This window comes from Carassius carassius, chromosome 36 (assembly GCF_963082965.1).
Source record: "Carassius carassius chromosome 36, fCarCar2.1, whole genome shotgun sequence".
NCBI lineage: Eukaryota > Metazoa > Chordata > Actinopteri > Cypriniformes > Cyprinidae > Carassius > Carassius carassius.
In genome coordinates, this window is record NC_081790.1 from 9,323,321 (window position 1) to 9,344,077 (window position 20,757).

At 38.9% G+C, this 20,757-nt stretch overlaps 1 protein-coding gene across 2 annotated transcripts in view; it reads right to left on the reverse strand.

Moving 5' to 3' along the window:
• The window catches only part of LOC132117096 (netrin receptor UNC5D-like), a 222,486-nt gene that overhangs the window by 27,602 nt on the left and 174,127 nt on the right, over positions 1 to 20,757 (reverse strand). For both annotated transcript variants that reach the window (XM_059526155.1, XM_059526156.1), the window contains exons 8-11: positions 19,425 to 19,460; positions 17,690 to 17,878; positions 5,863 to 6,267; positions 3,043 to 3,127 (exon numbers count right to left, since the gene is read on the reverse strand). In XM_059526155.1, the coding sequence (XP_059382138.1) occupies positions 3,043 to 3,127; positions 5,863 to 6,267; positions 17,690 to 17,878; positions 19,425 to 19,460 (715 nt within the window). The remainder of the gene's footprint in view (positions 1 to 3,042; positions 3,128 to 5,862; positions 6,268 to 17,689; positions 17,879 to 19,424; positions 19,461 to 20,757) is intronic.

Below are 20,757 nucleotides of genomic sequence, written 5' to 3' on the forward strand. Positions count from 1 at the left end.
AAAGCAAGTGGCATTCTGGGAGATTTCCACTCATGAAACAAAAATTGCATTACAATTTACAGCAAAGTCCCTAAACAGTGTTCACTGCATCCTCCATAGCAGCAGAGGATATCTGTAGTTCACTTTACCTGACAAAATATGTTACCCTAGACCACAAAACCAGTAATGAGGGTTAATTTTTTTGAAATTGAGATTTATACATCATCTGTTAGCTGAATAAATAAGCTTCTATATAGATACAACTATTTGAACATCTGGAATCTGAGGTTGCAAAAAAAATGTATATTGAGAAAATCACCTTTAAAGTTGTCCAAATGAAGTTAGCAATGCATATTACTAATAAAAAAATTCATGTTGATATATTTACGGTAGAAAATTTACAAAGTATCTTCATGGAACATGATCTTTACTATATCCTAATGATTTTATGCATAAAAGAAAAATCTATAATTCTGACCCATACCATGTATTGTTGGTTATTGCTACAAATATACCCATACTACTTATGGCTGGTTTTGTGGTCCAGACTCCAGGGTCACATATGATCATTTGGAACATCATGCAACATCAGGAACAGACTACAAAGCTTGAAGTATGAAAACATAAGTATAAATTATTATATACTGGAAACTGGATAAATGATGTAACCTAATGTTAGAAATGTGAATTCTGTAGTTTGAAAATACCCCTTTTTTTAACGAATACACAAATTATTAGTTATGCCAAATACTTTAGCAGACATACAGAGTAAAATGGTTTTTAAAAGTCCTTATCCTTAACTTTTAATGAGTAAATAATGAACAATCAAGAGTGTGGCACTTTCATTGGATAAAAACAGCGGGGAACCCTGGAAAACATTCAGTTCCTAAATTCGGAATCCTGTAATTAATTATTTTTATTTTAATTATTTAACTTTTTTTAAATAGCTCAAACTAGGAGTGTAAATAGATTAAAAACTGGTTGAAAAAATCTGAGGGCAAGGGGGTATTTGAATATTGTTGTGGAGATGGGAGACCTTTCAGTCAAAACATTGATAACCATTGATTTAACATGCTCACATAGTAGTGTGATGTCCACAGCGCTGGTCTCAGGTCGACAACAATGCCATTGTTTCAGAGTCACCATCTTTTTTCTCCTTGTTGCGACAGGATAGCACAGCTGGCTGATAACCTGGTTGACTCGGATGTGTTTAACCACTCTCGCACACAGAATACTAACGCTATAACAGAACACCTTTCTAAATGAGCCCCAGGAGAGCCAGTCGCACCTATAGCTGCCTTCAGTATACAGGCTTCCGCCTCTGAAACATAATGCAGACTCAAAGCAGAAAGCGAGACTGACTGACTGTTGGATACAGCAATCAGGGGCAAGATTGATGGTAAGAATGGGAAACTGAGGTAAAGAAAGTAAGAAATGGGAATAACATGTGCCCTACTGATAACACCAGTGTGTTGTGTTTTGGTTGCTTGTGGTACCCACCATGACCCACCAATAAATACTAAGTAAGAAAGCCATTTTTTGCAGTGTAGGTAGCTGTCTTGTAAGGGAACAACCTAAATAGGATTATTATAGTTAACTAAATATATGAACTAAATCTAAAATCATAAAAATATTTTTTGTCACAAAATAATAATAAAAGAAAAACATTAAAAGTATATATTTGTAGCTATTTTCAAAGCAACATATTTAATTTTCATTTTATAGTTTTTAGTGTATGTATGTATATATATATATATATATATATATATATATATATATATATATATATATATATATATGTATATATACTATAATAGTATTTCAATCATACTAAAATAACACTGGTAACACTTTACTTAAAATCTATATTTATAATGCATTTTAAAATTAGCTTTAATATTTGGATGTGCCAGAACTTTCTTCTGTGAAACAAGGAAAAAACTGAAGTCATTGCATTTGGAAACAAAGATGAAGTTTTCAAGGTGAATGCATACCTTGACCTTAGGCTTCCAGTTACATTTAGGTTTGATTTTAAAGAACTTTTACTCGTATATAAGTCACTCAATGACCTAGGACCGAAATACATAGCAGGTATGTTCACTGAATATAAACCTAACAGACCATTCAGATCACTAGGATCGAATCAGTTAGAAATACCAAGGGTTCACACAAAACAAGGGGAGTCCGCCTTTAGTTACTATGCCGCCCGCAGTTGGAATCAGCTTCCAGAAGAGATCAGATGTGCTAAAACACTAGTCACATCTAAATCTAGACTCAAAACTCATCTGTTTAGCTGTGCATTTATTGAACTGATTGCACTGTATTTTCACTGTTTTTTTAATGTGAAATCATCTTCTGTTTCTAACTGTTTTTAAATTCATTGTAAATAAGTACATTTTTAAATCATTTTCAAAGTTTTAAAATTGCTTGTTTTGTTTTTGTTATTATTTTTCTTCATGATTATTTTACTTTCTTTTATGTAATGCACTTTGAATTGCCATTGTGTATGAAATGTGCTATATAAATAAACTTGCCTTGTCTTGCCTTTAATGCATTAATTATGCCTTGTAGTGCACCTTATAATGCATTGTACATCTCATGAATAATTGTAATCACAGTAAATACTGTACATTATAATATTTTAATTAATTGTTACATTATATTCTATTATAATTATTATTTCCGACAAGAAATAATGAATTACGACGCACATTATGAATAATTATAATGCATTATACCCTTTAACAACACTTTATAATGCATTATACATAAAGGCTTTAAGTAAAGTCTTACCATAACATCAAACCTAATGGTCACTGGTTTTGGTCAATTTGGTCAATTTTTTTGTTGCGATTCTCCATAAAAGACCATAATATTTGGCAAAAATTAGTTATCTTACAAGACAGCTTAATTAAGTAGGATCAACCTCCACATCGGGCCTTAAATTCAATTTTTTTTTTGTTATTTTTTTTTTTGCAGGCAGTTCTGTAGGTTTTGGTACAGAGCAGAAGAGTGAATTGAATACAGTCTCAATTTTGTGCGTTAGTGTCCTGGATATATTACCTGGAGTCCTGCTGGGTAATGCTCATGTACAGTTCCCAGGTTGTGTCCTCTTCAATCGCACTGTGAGGCACCAGCAAACTCACACCTAGCCCAAGATAAGACACACACACAAAACCAAACAATTTATATGATCTGACAACATGACAGAATGGGACTGGATGCTAAACTGGAACAAACAAAGTTCCTCTTTTGGAAACACTCTTAATTTCCCAGAAGCACTTTCAGCTGTATGAACAGTTTGATGCGAGGCTGGAATTTAGAAACAGCAGAACATTTTTCTTGAGGGACTCTTGCAGGACAACACGTCTTCTTAAAAATCAATTCAAAACCTTCCTTACGAATGCTTGTGTACAACGCACATGTGCACACACCTTGTGAAGTGACAAGACGCCTGTAGAGTTGTTAGAGTCACTATTCGTCTGTAAAGGTCTTAAATAGGATGAGCGAGAACTCCAGCACGCTTCGACAGATGCACTAGTCTCTAACCTTTCTCACACACTTCTGCCAGCCTGTCAAGGTGGAAAAGAGCAAGGGAGGGTAAAGGAGGGAGAGGCGAGAGAGAGAGATAGACCCTAGAGACTCCTAAATCAATGCCGCCCTGCTGGTCTGTCTGCCTCTCTGTCAGTTGCCCCCTCTCTCAGCCACTGGGTGCTGTGTGCATAGCCTCTATAACACAGCACAGTCACTGGATATACTGTGCGTGAGAGAGAAAGCCATGAAAAGAGAAATGGAGAGAGAATAAAGAAGTGACTGGTGTGTGTGTATCTGCATACCAGCTTGTCTCTCCCTAAACCTATGAAGCAAGCCATTTGGGCTTAGAACCACACACTTAGACAGGACATGTTAAAAAAAAAACAAAAAAAAACAATCACATTTTTTTTCACACTTTTATGAACTTCGAGAACAATGTGTGTACTACAAAATTGTTGAATATTTAAGATTTTAGAATATATAGAATTTTTCTAATCATATTATATTTTAAGTTTTTTTATTTTAGATATTTTATTTATTTCAGTCAGTGTACTGTTTCAGTACATGAATTACTCCGGGATATTGGTTTGTTTTAGTGGTGGAAATTATGATTCTTTTTAGAGATTCGTTCACTTTCAGTTCGTTCAGCAAAATGATTCGTTCAGATTCGTTCATTGATTCGTTCAGTGACCATTTCTTCATATTGCACAAAATATTCCAGCAGGTGGCGAAAAAGAGTGTCTTATATGTTATGTCTTAAGTCAATGTACTCACTTGTTACAAAAATGTATTTGGCTTTATTAAAGTGTGTGCATAGTCGCATTCAATATATAAAGTCTTAGTCGCATTCAATATATAAAGTCTAATTAAGTTGTTCAGATGAACAAAGCACAAGGATTTCCTGCATAATTAGCATTTTAATGGTCAGACAGTTCGTATATTATATATTCACATTCATAAATCGGGGATTAAACGTGGAGTCCTGTTTTGTATGCTAAATATGAAAACAAGCATATGTGCACACAGTATCTATAACTGCGCTTTGCATTTTGCGAGATTAACATGCTAAATGGCCAACTGACCCGGTTTACTCTCATTCATTTCGCTCATGAACGAGATAAGCTTTGTACCAGTTTATTTATTTATTTATACAACGACATGTATCCGTTCATTTAACTCATTCACGAATATGAATTGTACCAGTTCAGTCATTTCATTCAGGAACGAGATGTACTAAATCATTCAACTCGTTCACGAATGACATGTGTACCAGTTCAGTCATTTAATTCTCTGGATCTCGTTCAGACTCATGAAACTCGTTCAGTGAAGGGCGTATTCGTTCACTACATTCAACAAAACAAATGCTCTGTCACATCTCATAATTGAAGGCTATTGGCTCGAGGTTGAGTAACTCTTTGACAGGATGAAACAGTTCACAGCTACCCGGTTCACCGAGCTGCGCATGTGCTACTAATAGCGCCGCATTGTTGTGGCGGGAGGAACTTCAGTGAACAAGAAATATGAGTCAGTGAATTACGTAAACGAGAACGTTTCGTTCACCTAAAAGATTCGTTCAAAAAGAACGATTCGTTCACGAATGACACATCACTAGTTTGTTTGAACTCAGAGGGAGTGTCAGCCACATTAAAAAAGTTAACAGCTTAAGTCATATGTGGATTAATGCGTATTGGAGACGCGAACTGTTTAAAACGATTCAGTTCGATTTGGTGAACTGGTTCAAAAAGATCTGGTTACATCGAATGATTCATTCGCGAACCGGATATCACAAACTGCTTTGTTTTGAACTCTCTCACAACAGACACAGAAGAAGACGATGCTGAATAAAGTCGTAGTTTTTGCTATTTTTGGACCAAAATGTATTTTCGATGCTTCAACAAATTCTAACTGACACCTCTGATGTCACATGGACTACTTTGATGATGTTTTTATTACCTTTCTGGACATGGACAGTATACCGTACACACAGTTTCAATGGAGGGACTGAGAGCTCTCGGACTAAATCTAAAATATCTTAAACTGTGTTCCAAAGATAAACGGAGGAAGTTATTAATGACAAATTTGGGTGAACTATCCCTTTAAATCCCATAATGCCTTCAACAATTGATATATGAATTACAATTCTTTGATTACAATCCTCTTCCAGTCATTCCAAATTTAAACTTCTTACATGCTAAATGTCTAACATTCTAAATAGGCATCAGATGTTCTTTGAATGGGCTGCTGACTGAAACTATTCTGTATTTAACTAAAGCTTGCTTTATTTTCATGTAGTGTGTTTGATTCTCTCTCGCGTCTTTAATCTTTCTATGGCATGTATTAAACACACACCTGCGTTGGGCACCACCAGTCGTCCTCCGCCATGCCCGAACACCCCGCTGGTCCTGAGCGGTCGCTTGCCAGTCATCATACTGGAGACCAGTGCTGGCTGGACGGGAGCAAGCTGGCTCTTCCCTCTCCCACCCAGCGTGCCTCCACTGCCTCTGATCTCCTGCACCACACCACGTGGAAACGTTTGGGAAGGAGCTTTCACATGATACTCTGCCCTCTCAGACACTCCCAAAGAGACCATAAAGGAACTGTGAACTTTGACTTTGAGGTCAGGAAGGGGGTCGAAGAGTGCAGGTTCAGGGATGAGCTCCTTCTCCATGGAGTCAGGGAAACAGATGGGGCCGGTGTAGGTCCGTGACACCGTCAGGTCTGGCTGCATGGAGGAGTTCATTAACAGAGGGTTACCTGGAACACAAAGTAGCCAAGTAAATGACATAATATTCATTTGTTTTGACTCAATCTATTACGCTATTCAAAAATGCATTTAAAATGCTAATCATACATGGAATGACATGAATACATGTCTTCTGATTAACATGTTATTTAAATTTTGTATTTATTTTTTGTTGGTATTAAAGGGTTAGTTGAAGACTGACACGGGTTAGCATCGAAGACTGACACCAGAGGAATAGTAATTGTTTAATTTTATTGTCCAGGTTGAACCACTGATGTCACATGGACTATTTTAACAATTTCCTTACTACCTTTCTGGGCCTTGAACATGTTAGTTGTTTGTTGCATATGGAGGGTCAGAAAGCTCCTTTGGATTTGGTGAACAAAGTTATTACGGGTTTGGAATGATATGAGGGTAAATAATTATTGACAGAATTTAAATTTTTGGGTGAATTATCCCTTTAAAGTAATAATTAGATAACAAAAACCTTAACGATTTTTCTTTTATTATGTTTTTATGAAGCTGTGTTGTTTATATTGTCTTTTTATTGCCTAAAAAAAAATTATAATAAGAAAAACATACCTTTAAAACATTTTGACTTTAGAATTTAGAAAAATTGCATCATTACTTAAAATATGAATTAATTTTAAAAGTTTTTCAATAAAAGATTTCTACTTTTCATTTTAGACATCCTTGGATTGTACTTGAAACTTGACAAATTGCATTACTTTTGCCGATAACATTTTTAAATGCTACTCCTTCGATTATACATAAGTGCACAACTATATGCCCAGTAATATCTGTACAGTAGGTCTACCACACACATAACATTGTGTCCTTATGTTGATGAGTAGACCTTCACAGAATCCGACACAGCAGAATTTAACTGAAGCCTCTGCAGGCTTCCAAGAAATTCAAACATCCATCATTCAAAAAGTTGTCTACAGCACATCCCCAGGTTTTGCATGTTTGTTTAATAAATCATTTAATATTTAGCAGACATTAAATATTTATCGAACATTAATAATTTAATAATGCTTTCAGTTACCAAAATGAGTGTACTCTCAGCAACTTAACACATTTATATCCGTTCTGCAGAATTCCCCCAACCCCAACAATAAGCTAAGAAAATGTAAAGAAAAAGAAAAAATAATACATTGCAGAGATTCTGTGTAGGCCTGATGCAAGCGAAATAAAGCCCTGTTTTTGTTTGTTTTGAGAAGTTACTTCAGTCCAGTGGGTCAAGGTTTGGCTGGTTAGTTTCAGAACAAAAAACATGTTTTCCCACTGATACCCTTTCAAAACACCTGTATATTCTGCCAAAAATAATAATATATTTATATATTTCTTAGGGAAGCAACAATGTTATCCATGCATCAGACATTGGCCGTAAGTATAATATAATATAATATAATATAATATAATATAATATAATATAATATAATATAATATAATATAATATAATATAATATAATATAATATAATATAATATAATATAATATAATATAATATAATATAATATAATATAATATAATGTAATATAGGGGAAGTCGTGGCCTAGTAGTTAGACAGTTTGACTCCTAAGGTTGTCGGTTCGAGTCTTGGGCTGGCAATACCATTACAGAGGTGTCCTTGAGCAAGGCACCAAACCCCCAACTGCACCCCAGGGCGCCGCAGCATAAATGGCTGCCCACTGCTCCAGGTGTGTGTTCATGGTGTGTGAGTGTGTGCTCTGCTCTGTGTGTGTGCACTTTGGATGGGTTAAATTCACAGCACGAATTCTGAGTACGAATTCTGTATGTCACGTCACTTCACATTATTATTATATTATATTATATTATATTATATTATATTATATTATATTATATTATATTATATTATATTATATTACATTACATTACATTACATTACATTACATTATATTATATTATATTATATTATATTATATTATATTATATTATATTATTTTCACACCCTATTTAACTGGCAGCTTTTCTCCAATTTTCACTGAGATTGTAAGATGGCGGGCCGCACTAAGGTGACTGAAACCCTACAACAGGTAATTGTCCAGATGATTTCTTGAATATTGCAGGTTTATAATGAAACTAATAAATTCAAGTACCCCCCAAAAGACTGGTTGTCCATGTAAGACAAATGCATGAGAAGACAGGATAATGCAGATTCTCAATGGGGAATCAGTTCAATACTGCAATTGGATTTGCTTGCTAGTTAAGTGCTGAACATTCAGTGTTCAGCATGTTTAAGAGACATTGGACTAAAAGTGCACTCTGCAGTGACCAAGTCTCTCATCTGCAGAAAGAATCAAAAGTCTAGGCTCTCCTTTGCTGAGGAGCATGTTGTGTAGATAGAGAAGGACTAGTCTAAAGTTCACTTTAGCAATGAGAGCAAGTTGAATTTATTTGGGTCTGATGGGAAACATTATGTTTGGTGTCAAACTTGGAAAAAGACTAAACTCCAAGTAAAGATGTCAATAAAAGGTGGAGAAGAAAGTGTTTGGCGAGAAATGTTTCCTGAAGCAGGAGTTGGGCTTCTTATGCAGCTAAATGGAAGAATGAATGCAAATGTTTATCAGAACCTCAGAACATGCAGTTCCTTCCTTGCAAGCATCTCCCAATCATCCTGCAACTTTTATGCAAAACAATCCTTGGGCCATATCTCAGGGCGAGAATCTTGATCTGACCCTGACTGAAAATATCTGGAAAATCCTTGGTGACAAAGTTATGGCTAAGAAACCCACTAAACTGACCAAACTATGGAAGAGACTGGAAGAAGAGTGTACCAAGATCACAGCATAGCAGTATAAGAGACTATTGATGTCCTGTGGCCGCAGATGTGATGAAGTATTTCAAAGCAAGTGCCTTCACACTTCCTACTTATTTCTGACAGCTGTAACCCTCCAAAATTTTAGTTCATGCTACAGTGTTTACTGTTCTCAAATTTTGATCACTTTGTCTTCTACAAAATATAGGTTTTTGTTAAAATGCTTTGGATATTTTGTCAAATATGTTAGTAATATATATACATACACACACACATACACATACACACACACGCACACGCACACGCACACACACACACACACACACACACTATAATTCAAGATAATGTTTTTTAATAGCAGTCAATGGAGACAGATGCTTCCCAGATGGTGGGCGGCAACTACCAGGATGTTCTAAGTAATTCATGGTAACCAGCCAAACCTTGATGTGTAGCCCTTATAAAACTCTTAGCATAAAATTGAGACAAAACATTTCTTGAAATGATGAATTATGATGGAACTGAATGTCTCCAGTTATCAAAATGAACTATCAAGACAAATGCAACAACAATCTTTCGATTATTAGAAGCAGCTGTTCCAGCAGTGTGAAGTGATCCCACTTGTTTCATTACGAGCTCAGCTGAGAGCTTTGGCAGATCACGGAAACGCGTCACACTCACACAGACACCACTCAATCTGTTTTATTCATCAAAAAGCAATGGCTGAATGAGAGCACTTCCCTAAGAGAGGTGGCGAAAAGAGGTGTGAGAGGGACTCATTTTCTCTTTCTCAGATTGGATGGAGGCCCAGGAGGACAGACTGCAGTTCACACCTGAAACCTCTCCTTCGGCATATCTATTCAAAATCTAAATGTGTGAGAATTGTCACGCAAGGCTAAAAGGTTTGTATCTCCATGACAACAGTTGTCTTGTTTGATATGAGTGTCTATCAAAGTCGTTCTCTGCTGTACATATATTGATAGTGCTGTCAAAAATCTGTCGCCTAGGCAACACGGTTATTGCAACGATATTTCAACAGTTCTGTGGAGTTGTAAATGCATCAGTGAATGAGTCAAGATTAGCATAGTGATCAGATCTCTAGGCAAATGTATTTAAAGTGAACTGCATCAACTAGTACATTTCAATTCATTAAAAAGTTTGGCACTGGACATGTCACATGTGTCTGGGTTGTGTTCTCTGGGGTTCCACTAGATGTCCTCCTTTCTCACGGTGTCTGTCACCTTATCACTTCCTGTTCCCTTATTTAGTCACCTTCCTCCTTGTTGAGTAATTGATTGTTCCACACCTGTCTCCTGTTCCCTCATTATCCTTCTGTGTATTTATACCCGGTCTGTCTGAGTCTGTTTTACGGAGTCCTTGTTTAATGTTTGAAAGTTAATTCATGTCCGTCGCTTCTTGCCTTGCCTTGCTTTGCCTTGCCTTGCTTTGCCTTGTCTTCGTGTCTTGTTTATGTTGGATTTGGATATTCTGGTTTTGACCCTGCCTGGACTGTTTACCCCTTCGGATTACCCTTTAATAAATGACTTACCTGCAATTGGTTCCCTCTCCGTGTTTTCTGTAACACCGATCGTGACAGAAGGACTCCGTCACAGTAGGAACCAGCGGTATGTCATTTTTCCGTTCCCCAGCCAAGATGGCGGAGCGGCGAACCAAGTACCTTCGGTTGATCGCCCTCCGCCAAGAGGGCAATGAAGTGGGTGCCCTGGCTCAGGTGTTCTGGTCCCTGGCCGAGGGCATGGGCTACAACGATGCGGCCCTCAAGGACTATTTCAATGGCGGGCTGGATGATCCAGTGTCTCAGGAGGAGATGGCGCAGTTAGAGACACTGGAATTCTGGGAATTTGTGCGCTACCTGCAGCATCGGCTTCGGTGGGATGCCCCAGCCACTTCTGTCTCTTCCGGCGGGGTGGTCGTCAGCCCAGCACCACTGCCCAGGATGGCAACCAGCCAAGCGCCACAACCCAAGATGGCCACCAGTCCAGCACCACTGCACAAGATGGCCGCTAGCCCAGCGCCAATGCCCAAATTGGCCACCGGTCCAGCGCCACAGTACAAGATGGCCGCCAGCCCAGCACCACAGTACAAGAGGGCCGCCTGTCCAGAGTCATGGCCCAAGATGGCTGCTTGCCCAGTGCCGCTGCACAAGAGGAGAGTCTCAGTTGATCCTCCGGAGTCGAGTCAGGTTCCAGTTGACCCTCCGGAGTCTAGTCAGGTTCCAGTGAACTCTCCAGAGTCAGGGCTAGTCACCGCTGATCCTCCAGAGTCAGGGCTAGTCACCGCTGATCCTCCAGAGTCAGGGCTGGTCACCGCTGATCCTCCAGAGTCAGGGCTGGTCACCGCTGATCCTCCAGAGTCAGGGCTGGTCACCGCTGATCCTCCAGGGTCAGGGCTGGTCACCGCTGATCCTCCAGGGTCAGGGCTGGTCACCGCTGATCCTCCAGGGTCAGGGCTGGTCACCGCTGATCCTCCAGGGTCAGGGCTGGTCACCGCTGATCCTCCAGGGTCAGGGCTGGTCACCGCTGATCCTCCAGGGTCAGGGCTGGTCACCGCTGATCCTCCAGGGTCAGGGCTGGTCACCGCTGATCCTCCAGGGTCAGGGCTGGTCACCGCTGATCCTCCAGGGTCAGGGCTGGTCACCGCTGATCCTCCAGGGTCAGGGCTGGTCACCGCTGATCCTCCAGAGTCAGGGCTGGTCACCACTGATCCTCCAGGGATCCTCCATGAGCAAATACAAGTCACCAATGATCTTCATGAGCAGTGTCAGGCCAGCACCAATCTTCTGGAATCCAGTAAGGACACCAGGGGATTACCAGAGTTTCGTCGTCCCGTCTGCTCCGCCTTGGGGGGCTCTGGTCCTGACCACATGGCTGTGGTGGTCTTCTGCTCCGCCCTGGGGGCCTTCCGCCCTGACCACACGGTTGTGGGGGTCTTCCGCTCTGTCCTGGAGGACTCTGACTTTGTCCCCAAGGACGTGGTGGTCTTCGGCTCCGCCCTGGGGGGCTTCCGTCCTGACCACACGGTTATGGTGGTCTTCTGCTCCGCCTTGGGGGCCTCTCGTCCTGACCACATGGCTGTGGTGGTTTTCTGCTCCGCCCTGGGGGACTTCCGCCCTGACCACACTGTTGTGGTGGTCTTCTGCTCCGCCCTGGGGGGCTCTCGCCCTGACTACACGGTTGTGGTGGTCTTCTGCCCCGCCCTGGAGGACTCTGGTTTTGACCACAAGGACGTGATGGTTTTCCGCTCCGCCCTGGAGGACTCTGGCGTCGACCACAAGGATGTGGTGGTCTTCTGCCCCGCCCTGGGGGGCTTCATGTTGTTGTTTTTGCTTTTTGTTTTTGTGTTCACTCCTGTCCCTGTTCCTTTCTGTTAGTCTGGCCCTCCGTCCCTCCCCCTGAACCTCCTCCGGTCCTCCTCCCTCCTGGTCTCCCTGTTTTGTGTTTTCAAATCTGGTGCCTGTTCCCCATGTTTTTCTTTTCTGGCCCTCCGTCCCTCCCCCTGAGCCTCCACCTGTCCGCCTCCCTCCTGGTCTCTGTTTGGTGTCTGTCGTGGAGCGTCTGGGAGCCGCTCCGTAGAGGGGGGGTACTGTCACAGTGTCTGGGTTGTGTTCTCTGGGGTTCCACTAGATGTCCTCCTTTCTCACGGTGTCTGTCACCTGATCACTTCCTGTTCCCTTATTTGGTCACCTTCCTCCTTGTTGAGTAATTGATTGCTCCCCACCTGTCTCCTGTTCCCTCATTATCCTTCTGTGTATTTATACCCGGTCTGTCTGAGGTTGTTTTACGGAGTCCTTGTTTAATGTTTGAAAGTTAATTCATGTCCGTCGCTTCTTGCCTTGCTTTGCCTTGTCTTCGTGTCTTGTTTATGTTGGATTTGGATATTCTGGTTTTGACCCTGCCTGGACTGTAATAAATGACTTACCTGCAATTGGTTCCCTCTCCGTGTTTTCTGTAACACCGATCGTGACAGGACACCCCTGACATCTGATTGACCACCCTGGGTGTCACCCCAATAATTAATATGCTACTATTCATTTCCTTTGTTTAATCGTACTGAAAGAAGCGTTTATTTAAGCCTTGAACTCAAGGATGCGATGCATCTTTATCTTGTCTATTGTCAGCCTCTCGTGATGCTTTCATTTTCTTATGGAGTGAAAAAGGACACAGACAGTGAGCTGACAGACACGACAGAGCAGGTCACTCACGCATTAAAATTCTGTTAGTTGTATTAAGAATTTCAAACAATAACGTTTCTGAGATCTTTAGTGGCATGACGGTTCACACACGCTCCAGCTTTACCTCGGTTCAAGTGAAGCAGGAGTGCAATCTATAATTAGCATGAAATAACCTAAACAAAGAACATCCGATCAATGTTGAAAGGTACACTGCAACTTACTGAATGTACAGTGTCTCATGTAATCACTCAATCGTTGTTTTTACAGCAGAAAGAAAGCAGCTTGAAAGCGCTGTCACATGACCTCAGAAAATCCATTCAGTGTCCATAAACTAGTAAGAAAAGTCATATGTTCACTAGAGGAGAATTTTCCAACATTACATTTATATATTTACTCATAATTGCTATTTTTTATTATAATGAATAAAAATGTATTGATACAACGTTGTTTTAATTTTTTTTCCAAAATGTACTCTGTACATTTGAGTTGTTACTTTTAACCTTAACAATAGGGCTCCTTGTATAGTTTAGTTTAGAAAAATTTAGAAACAAATTACATTTCTAGACAAAAAGAATGTTTATTTATTTATTTATTTATTTATTTTTAAGAAAAATCTTCTGCTCACCAAGCCTGCATTTATTTGATTCAAAATAGAGCAAAAGCAGTGATAGTATGAAATAGCTTTAATATTTCAGAATTAGCCTGTTTATAATGTATCTTCCTTCACTTTTTGGATCAAGTCTATTCTTTTCTCCATGTATCCATCCCTCATTTCATTGATGTCTTTAATCATTTGATGGGTACAATGTGGCATCTATCACCTCGGTGTGTTTAGCTCTTTGAAACTCCCTGTTGAGACATCTGGTGATACGCGTGCGTGTTTGTGTGTCTGTAGTGAGGGTGGTGTTTAGTGGGCCGAGGAGAGTGATAGCACTGTGAACAGGACCTATTACTGAACAGACAAGCAAGAGAGAACTAGTGCTCCGCTCTCTGCACCCCTCCATCAACATCAATCTTTTTTTTCTGGGGGCGTCAGATGGGCCAAAGGAGAGGAGAATAGATACATGGAAAGTAAATCAACTAACACCCTCTAGCTCTGGTTTGGAGCAGAGATGCAAAGAGACAAGAAACAGAGTGAAGTGAGGGAATGCTCTACATGAAGTTCAGAGAAGAAAAAAAAACTTTTTTTTAGCAAAAGGCACATTTTTTGCATTAAGTATAATTAATTTTGAATAATATTACTCTTGAAAAATGAATTATATTACTCTTTTAGCAAATGGTCCGAGGAAAGAGGTGCTTAGCTCTCAGAAAATGTTGACTGTCACCCGTAGGACATCCAGTGGTACTTTAGTATAGGAGCCAATTCTCACTATTAACTAGTTTCTTACTAGCATGCCTATTATTAATATATTGGCTGTTTATTAATTCTTATTAAGCATCTAATCTGAGAATGGGCATATATGGTAAAGGCCTTGGAGGAGTTTGGATTTGGTCGTCAATTTGTATCGTGGATTACAATGCTATATGCTCATCCATCTTCCTCCATTCTCACGAATCAAGAAAGATCATTGCCATTCCGATTACACCGTGGGACACGCCAGGGCTGCCCCCTCAGCCCATTGCTCTTTGCCATTGCCATTGAGCCTCTTGCCATTAGTATCAGGAATCATCCTTCTATTGAACCCATCCGACTGGGTAATGTGGATCACCATATTTCCCTATACGCGGACGATGTTGTTCTTTTTATATCACAACCAGAAAAATCAGTTCCTGTATTGCTGGATCTTATTAAAACATTTGGTGAAGTTTCTGGATATACAATTAACTGGCAGAAGAGTGAGTTCATGTCACTGGGCGCGGATCTCAACACTGAATTTTTGCATAATCTCCCGTTCAAAATTACAAACAGGCTGAAGTATCTTGGTGTAGTTTTGCCGAAAGACCCTAAACTAATTTTTAAGATGAATTTTCTTGAGAAACTGGAGAAACTGAGGAGGGACATTGAAAAATGGAGGACTCTTCCTCTTTCTATGGTGGGTCGTATAAATGCCATTAAGATGGTTTCCCTGCCGAGGTTCTTGAATCTTTTTCAAAATTTACCTATTTTCTTGGCACGATCTTTTTTCAAATCTTTGGATTCGATAATTCTTCCTTTTATTTGGTGCTTTAAAGCACACAGAATTTCAAAAACTCATTTACATAAACCAGGGAAAATGGGTGGGTTAGGACTGCCGAATTTTCTGCATTATTACTGGGCAGAGAATGCTAGAGCCCTGGTTTATTGGCAGGAAGGATATAATATGGAGGTATCTGCCGAGACTCCCCCCTGGGTTGCCATTGAAATGAGTGATGTCAAAAATAGCTCTCTTCCGGCACTTCTTTTCTTAACACCCAGACCTCCTGCAACTGTTAAGATGGATAATATGATTATCTTTAATTGCTTAAAAATATGGCAGCAAATTAGAAAGGACTGCAGACTACCAGACACTTCTATCCATGCTCCAGTATTTCACAATCATTCATTCTCTCCATCCCTCTCAGACGGGTCTTTTAACAGTTGGAGGCTAAAGGGTTTGGTCACTTTGAAAGACCTGTATGTTAATAAACAGTTTGCCACATTTGCACAGTTACAAAATAACTTTTCTCTTCCCGCAACACATTTTTTCTGATATTTGCAGATTAGAAATTATGTTCGTCAATGTGTGCCTAACTTTGAGTCTCTTCCGGAAGATAAAATGATCTATAAGCTATTGTTGGGCCCACTTGATTCTAGAAAATTGGTCTCTGGCTTTGTAAATATATTCTCTGATCGAACAGCTTATGCTACACACTTTTTGAAAAACTCCTGGGAGGAGGAGCTGGGAATGCAGATTGGAGATGATGTTTGGAGGGAAGGTCTTGCTAGGATCCGATCTTGTTCTATTAGCACCAGGCATCAGTTAATCCAATTTAAGGTGATGCACAGGCTTCACTACTCAAAGACCAAATTGCACAGAATTTTTCCCACCATTTCATCACTTTGTGACCGATGTAAATCTGCAGAGGGCTCCCTGACTCACATCTTTTGGACATGTCCGAAACTGAATAATTTTTGGTGTAGCATATTTAAGTGGTTCTCTGACATGTACAGCTGTATATTTGAACCTGACCCATTGATTGCATTGTTTGGGGTTTCTCCTTCTTTACTTAATCACAGAAAGCACAATTATGTATGGAATGGTAGTTGCAAAGAAAATTATTTTAAAACTTGGGAAGTCAGATACTGCGCCTCAGTTTAGGATCTGGTTAAGTGAGCTCATTGGTATATTGCATATGGAGAAGGTCCGCTATGGCATGATGGACAATCTTAATAAATTTTCAGATATTTGGGAGCCATTTTTGTCTCACCTTGACAAATACAACACTGAATTGGACCAACAAGGGAGTTCATAGAGTGCCAACCACCTTTATCATCTCTGTTTAGTACTTGTGTTGAGATTCTAGTGTCAGCGGTGCAGCAGTGTACTTAATTATTGTTGTTTTTAAATATGCCCTGTTGGTTTTTTTTTTTTTTTTGTTTGGTGTCTGTGTTCTGTTTTGCTTGTGGTTTCTATTCTGTATATTTTTCCTGTCTGTTTTTTCTTTTGTTTTGTTACTTGTATACAAAATTCTAATAAAAATATTATTAAAAAATGTATAAATCTGCATGACCATATTCTAACTCCCTAATCCAACCCAAAACCTTAATTTAACATCTACCTTACTAACTATTAATAAGGAGCAAATTAGGAGTGCCAATAACTAAGTTGAAACCACTGTTTGTGCTTACCATCTATTAATTTAAAATTTCTCAGAAAATAAATTTCTTTCTTGTTAGAATTTTATATTACATAGTTTTTAGATTTAAATTAGCACAAACTGAAAGCCTGCTATCAACAGATGAATCAGGTCTAATACAGTAGTTTAAAACTCAAACTGAGACAAAAAAACATTTCTCAAAATGATAAATTATGATGGAACTAAAACTTGCATTTGTCTTTGTAGATCATTTTGATAAATGGAGACAGCCGGGGATCAAAATAAACTATCAGGACAAATGCAACGACAATTTTTCCATCGTTAGAGCCAGCTGGGTGATATATATATATGTATATATATATAACACATTTGTTAAAAAACTGTAAATAGAAAATCGTCTTCCCTGTTTTTTTTTGTTTTTTATAAAAAGTAAGTATATAGTGAAGCTTAGAACCACACTTAGAACCAAGAAACACACTGCATTAAAAACTTAATTCAAAACACCTTTAACATTTGAATGGAGTTTGCAGGTTAAACTGCTCAAGCTGAATTAACTATAGGGAACTAGAGAAAAGAAAAATTAGAAAGAAATTGCTTTTTTTCACAGTTCTGCATTGCAAACACTGTAATTATTGCATGAGTCATACATGCACTTGGATCAATTTGAAGTTGTTGTTTTTGCTCACCTTGTCTAGCACTTTTGAAGCTGAAGGACTGAAATCCCCCGGTCAGTGCGGATGAGTCGATGACATCAACGCCATACTCGCTCTGGTTCCGCCTGTACAGCGTTACAGCGATGACCAGCACGACCATGGTAACTAAACCCGCAGCCAGACCAGAGTACAGCGCCACATCATTACTGCTTTCCATATCAGCTAGGAAAAGAGAAAACACATTTGAAGAGAAATACACAATGACTAAGCAATGACTGTGGTTCTTCTGAAAATTATTATATAAAGGTATTTATTTATTCGCTCAAATATCCATCAAATAGCTCAGGGATCTCATTTTGATGTACAGATGCAGCACAGCCACAAATAAATTACATAACCATAAAACACCTTCAGCACAGAAGTCTAGCTTTCTCTCTTAGTCTCTCTAATGTTCCTACTTTCCCAGACACCTCCAGCACTAATGAAAGCTCTCTAATGATGGGCGATCAACCCACAACCGCAAACCTGACTCTCAGCATGAACACACGCAGGGAATCTGGCAAAGCAAAAACCGCGTGCCTTCCACAGGGATTTCGGGACAACGCAGCTCATTATATTATCTCATCTGTAGTGATTAGGCCCTATCTGCCGACTTGTTCACACAAACAATTCAACCAGGACACTCTGAACAACAGACAAAACAAAGAAAAGCTAGCATGTCGTTTCTGAGCATTCAAAAGCCTCTAGACGGGTAGGGAACATCAGACAAAGCCTGCGGCTATGAAAACACTAGCCAGAAACATGTGGAGCTGCACTAACAGCTAACAGAGCAGGTTAATTGGGAGCTTTGGAAAAGTTTGGCAGGTTAACGAATCATTTTTGCACTTGGGTTTAGATATTTGCTCACTTTGCTGCTTTTCCTTTTACCTTTGGTGTGTAACCCCCTCGTTCTGAGAATTCTGAGATTACTTTTTTATTCTGACAAACAAAAGAATTGTGAGGAAAGAGTTAAAATTCTGAGGTTATATCTTGCGATTATGATTTTTTTCTCAGAATTGAGAGATCACAGATAGAAGTCACAGATATTTTTATAATTTTTTTTTAATCCGTGGCAGAAACAGACTTCCATACATACAATAAGAAACTTCTTTTGAGAACTTTTAATGAATCTTACTGACCCCAAACTTTTGAATAAATAAACATATAGTAAAAGGTTACGTTTTCTGAGTAATGTTTGACTATGTTATAATCATGACGGGGACACTGACATTCCTCAAGCAATACCTGTCAAAGATGTTTAATCTTTGCGGTGCATCCTTGTCAAGTTAATGTGGCACCGTGTCAGTCATTGAGTCAGCACTCTTTAAAATGTCATCGACTTAATTGGTTTTCCAGGTTATTTCAAATGGCCTCCTGGATGATTATTCACTGGAAACCTAATTGTCAGGGCATCAGCCCAATGTTGAACAATGTCAGTGTTTAAACTAGCTTATGTAAAGGTTGCAATAAGGTTGTTTGTCGAGCATGACTCAGAATGATGATAACATCAAAAGGGGTTAATTACACAGACACTGTGAACAGAACGAACATATGAAGATGGATGATTGTGATGCAATGCGACATTATTACATCATGTTTCACATGCCTGTGAGCATATTTAAAAGTAATCCTATGCATGTAAATGAAATTATAAAACTGAAGTAAAAAAAAAAAAAATCTAAGCAAAAAAGAAAAGAAACACATGAAAGGTGTAGCGGCAGTAACTTACCTTGCGGAACCTTCACATCATGGAGCAGCTTCCTGTCTGTAAAAAGAAATGTATAACATACTGTGAGACACACAAACGCTGCAACTCTTAGATGCTCATGCACAAACAGAGCTCTAAGGCATATTTGGAAGTTGCAAGAATCCATTGGAGATATAAAAAAAGCCCATTCGGTGTGACGATGCATGAGCTGATCAAAGTTCTGCAAGAAGAAACCTTCCTTCTCGCTCTTTCAAAAAATGAATTTTGAGAATTCCGTAGGAGGTAAATAAAAGACAGCACTGAATCAAGCTGTCTAAACACAGATCTACATATGTATGACGGTCAATCACAGGCATGTAATCTGGAATCGCTGTCAAATCTTTTACACAGAATTACCACACTCACACAGAATTGAACGTTACGGACGCATTAGTGTGTGTGGTTGTGTGTGTCCGTATTAGGTGTAGGAAATTGGTCTCTGATAGGGATGTCTTTCACCGCTGGGCTTTAGACTCATCTGCAGAGGATGGCGAGGAGTACACCCTCCTCCCTCAGGGGATGGTGGCAGGAAAGATTGATTAAAGAACTGTCAGGATGATGAGCGAGGAGGATTAAAACAGAAGATTTCTGCCTCTCCCAAGGAATTAGAAAACGGCCTGTCAAGTCCTGCTCGTCTGAGGGCTTGACTGACTGGTTTCATTCAGGTGCTGACAGCCTTCCACAGAGGACTTGTCTCTACTGATCTAAAGAAAAGTGAGATTATTTTTTTACTGCTTTGTGTCTGTGTTGCACAGAGGATGGGTTGGATGAGCTGTATAACAGAAAATCAGGAGCATATTGAGCCTCTTTATACATTTTACAACCACACACAGCGTCGTGTAAAGTAGAAAGAATTACACCATCCGTAGGTTTTATTTTTGACACTGTAAGTCAAAAAATAAATAAGAATAATTAATAAATAATTAAATAAAAATTCCATTAGTGGTTTTAAATAATTTCAATCTAGTTTAGTCTGGTGGTAATGATAATAGTGGGGACAGCAGTGCAATAATTATGACGATGGCTAATGGAAATGCAATGATGACATATATATTTGTGTCCATAGTATAATAGCAGTTATTAATTTATTAAAGTTTATAAACTTATTTTAATATATTCTGTGTATACATAATATTTATATTTATAATATACGTGTAAAAAACAAAAATGTATAGAAAAAAGATATACATTATTCATTTATTTAACTTATTAAAACTTATTAAAACTTCAACAAACAATATTTATTTTTATAATAATACAAATTTATATTGGCGCTATTTTTGATTTTTTTGTAAGTTTTTCTGTAAAGTTTTAA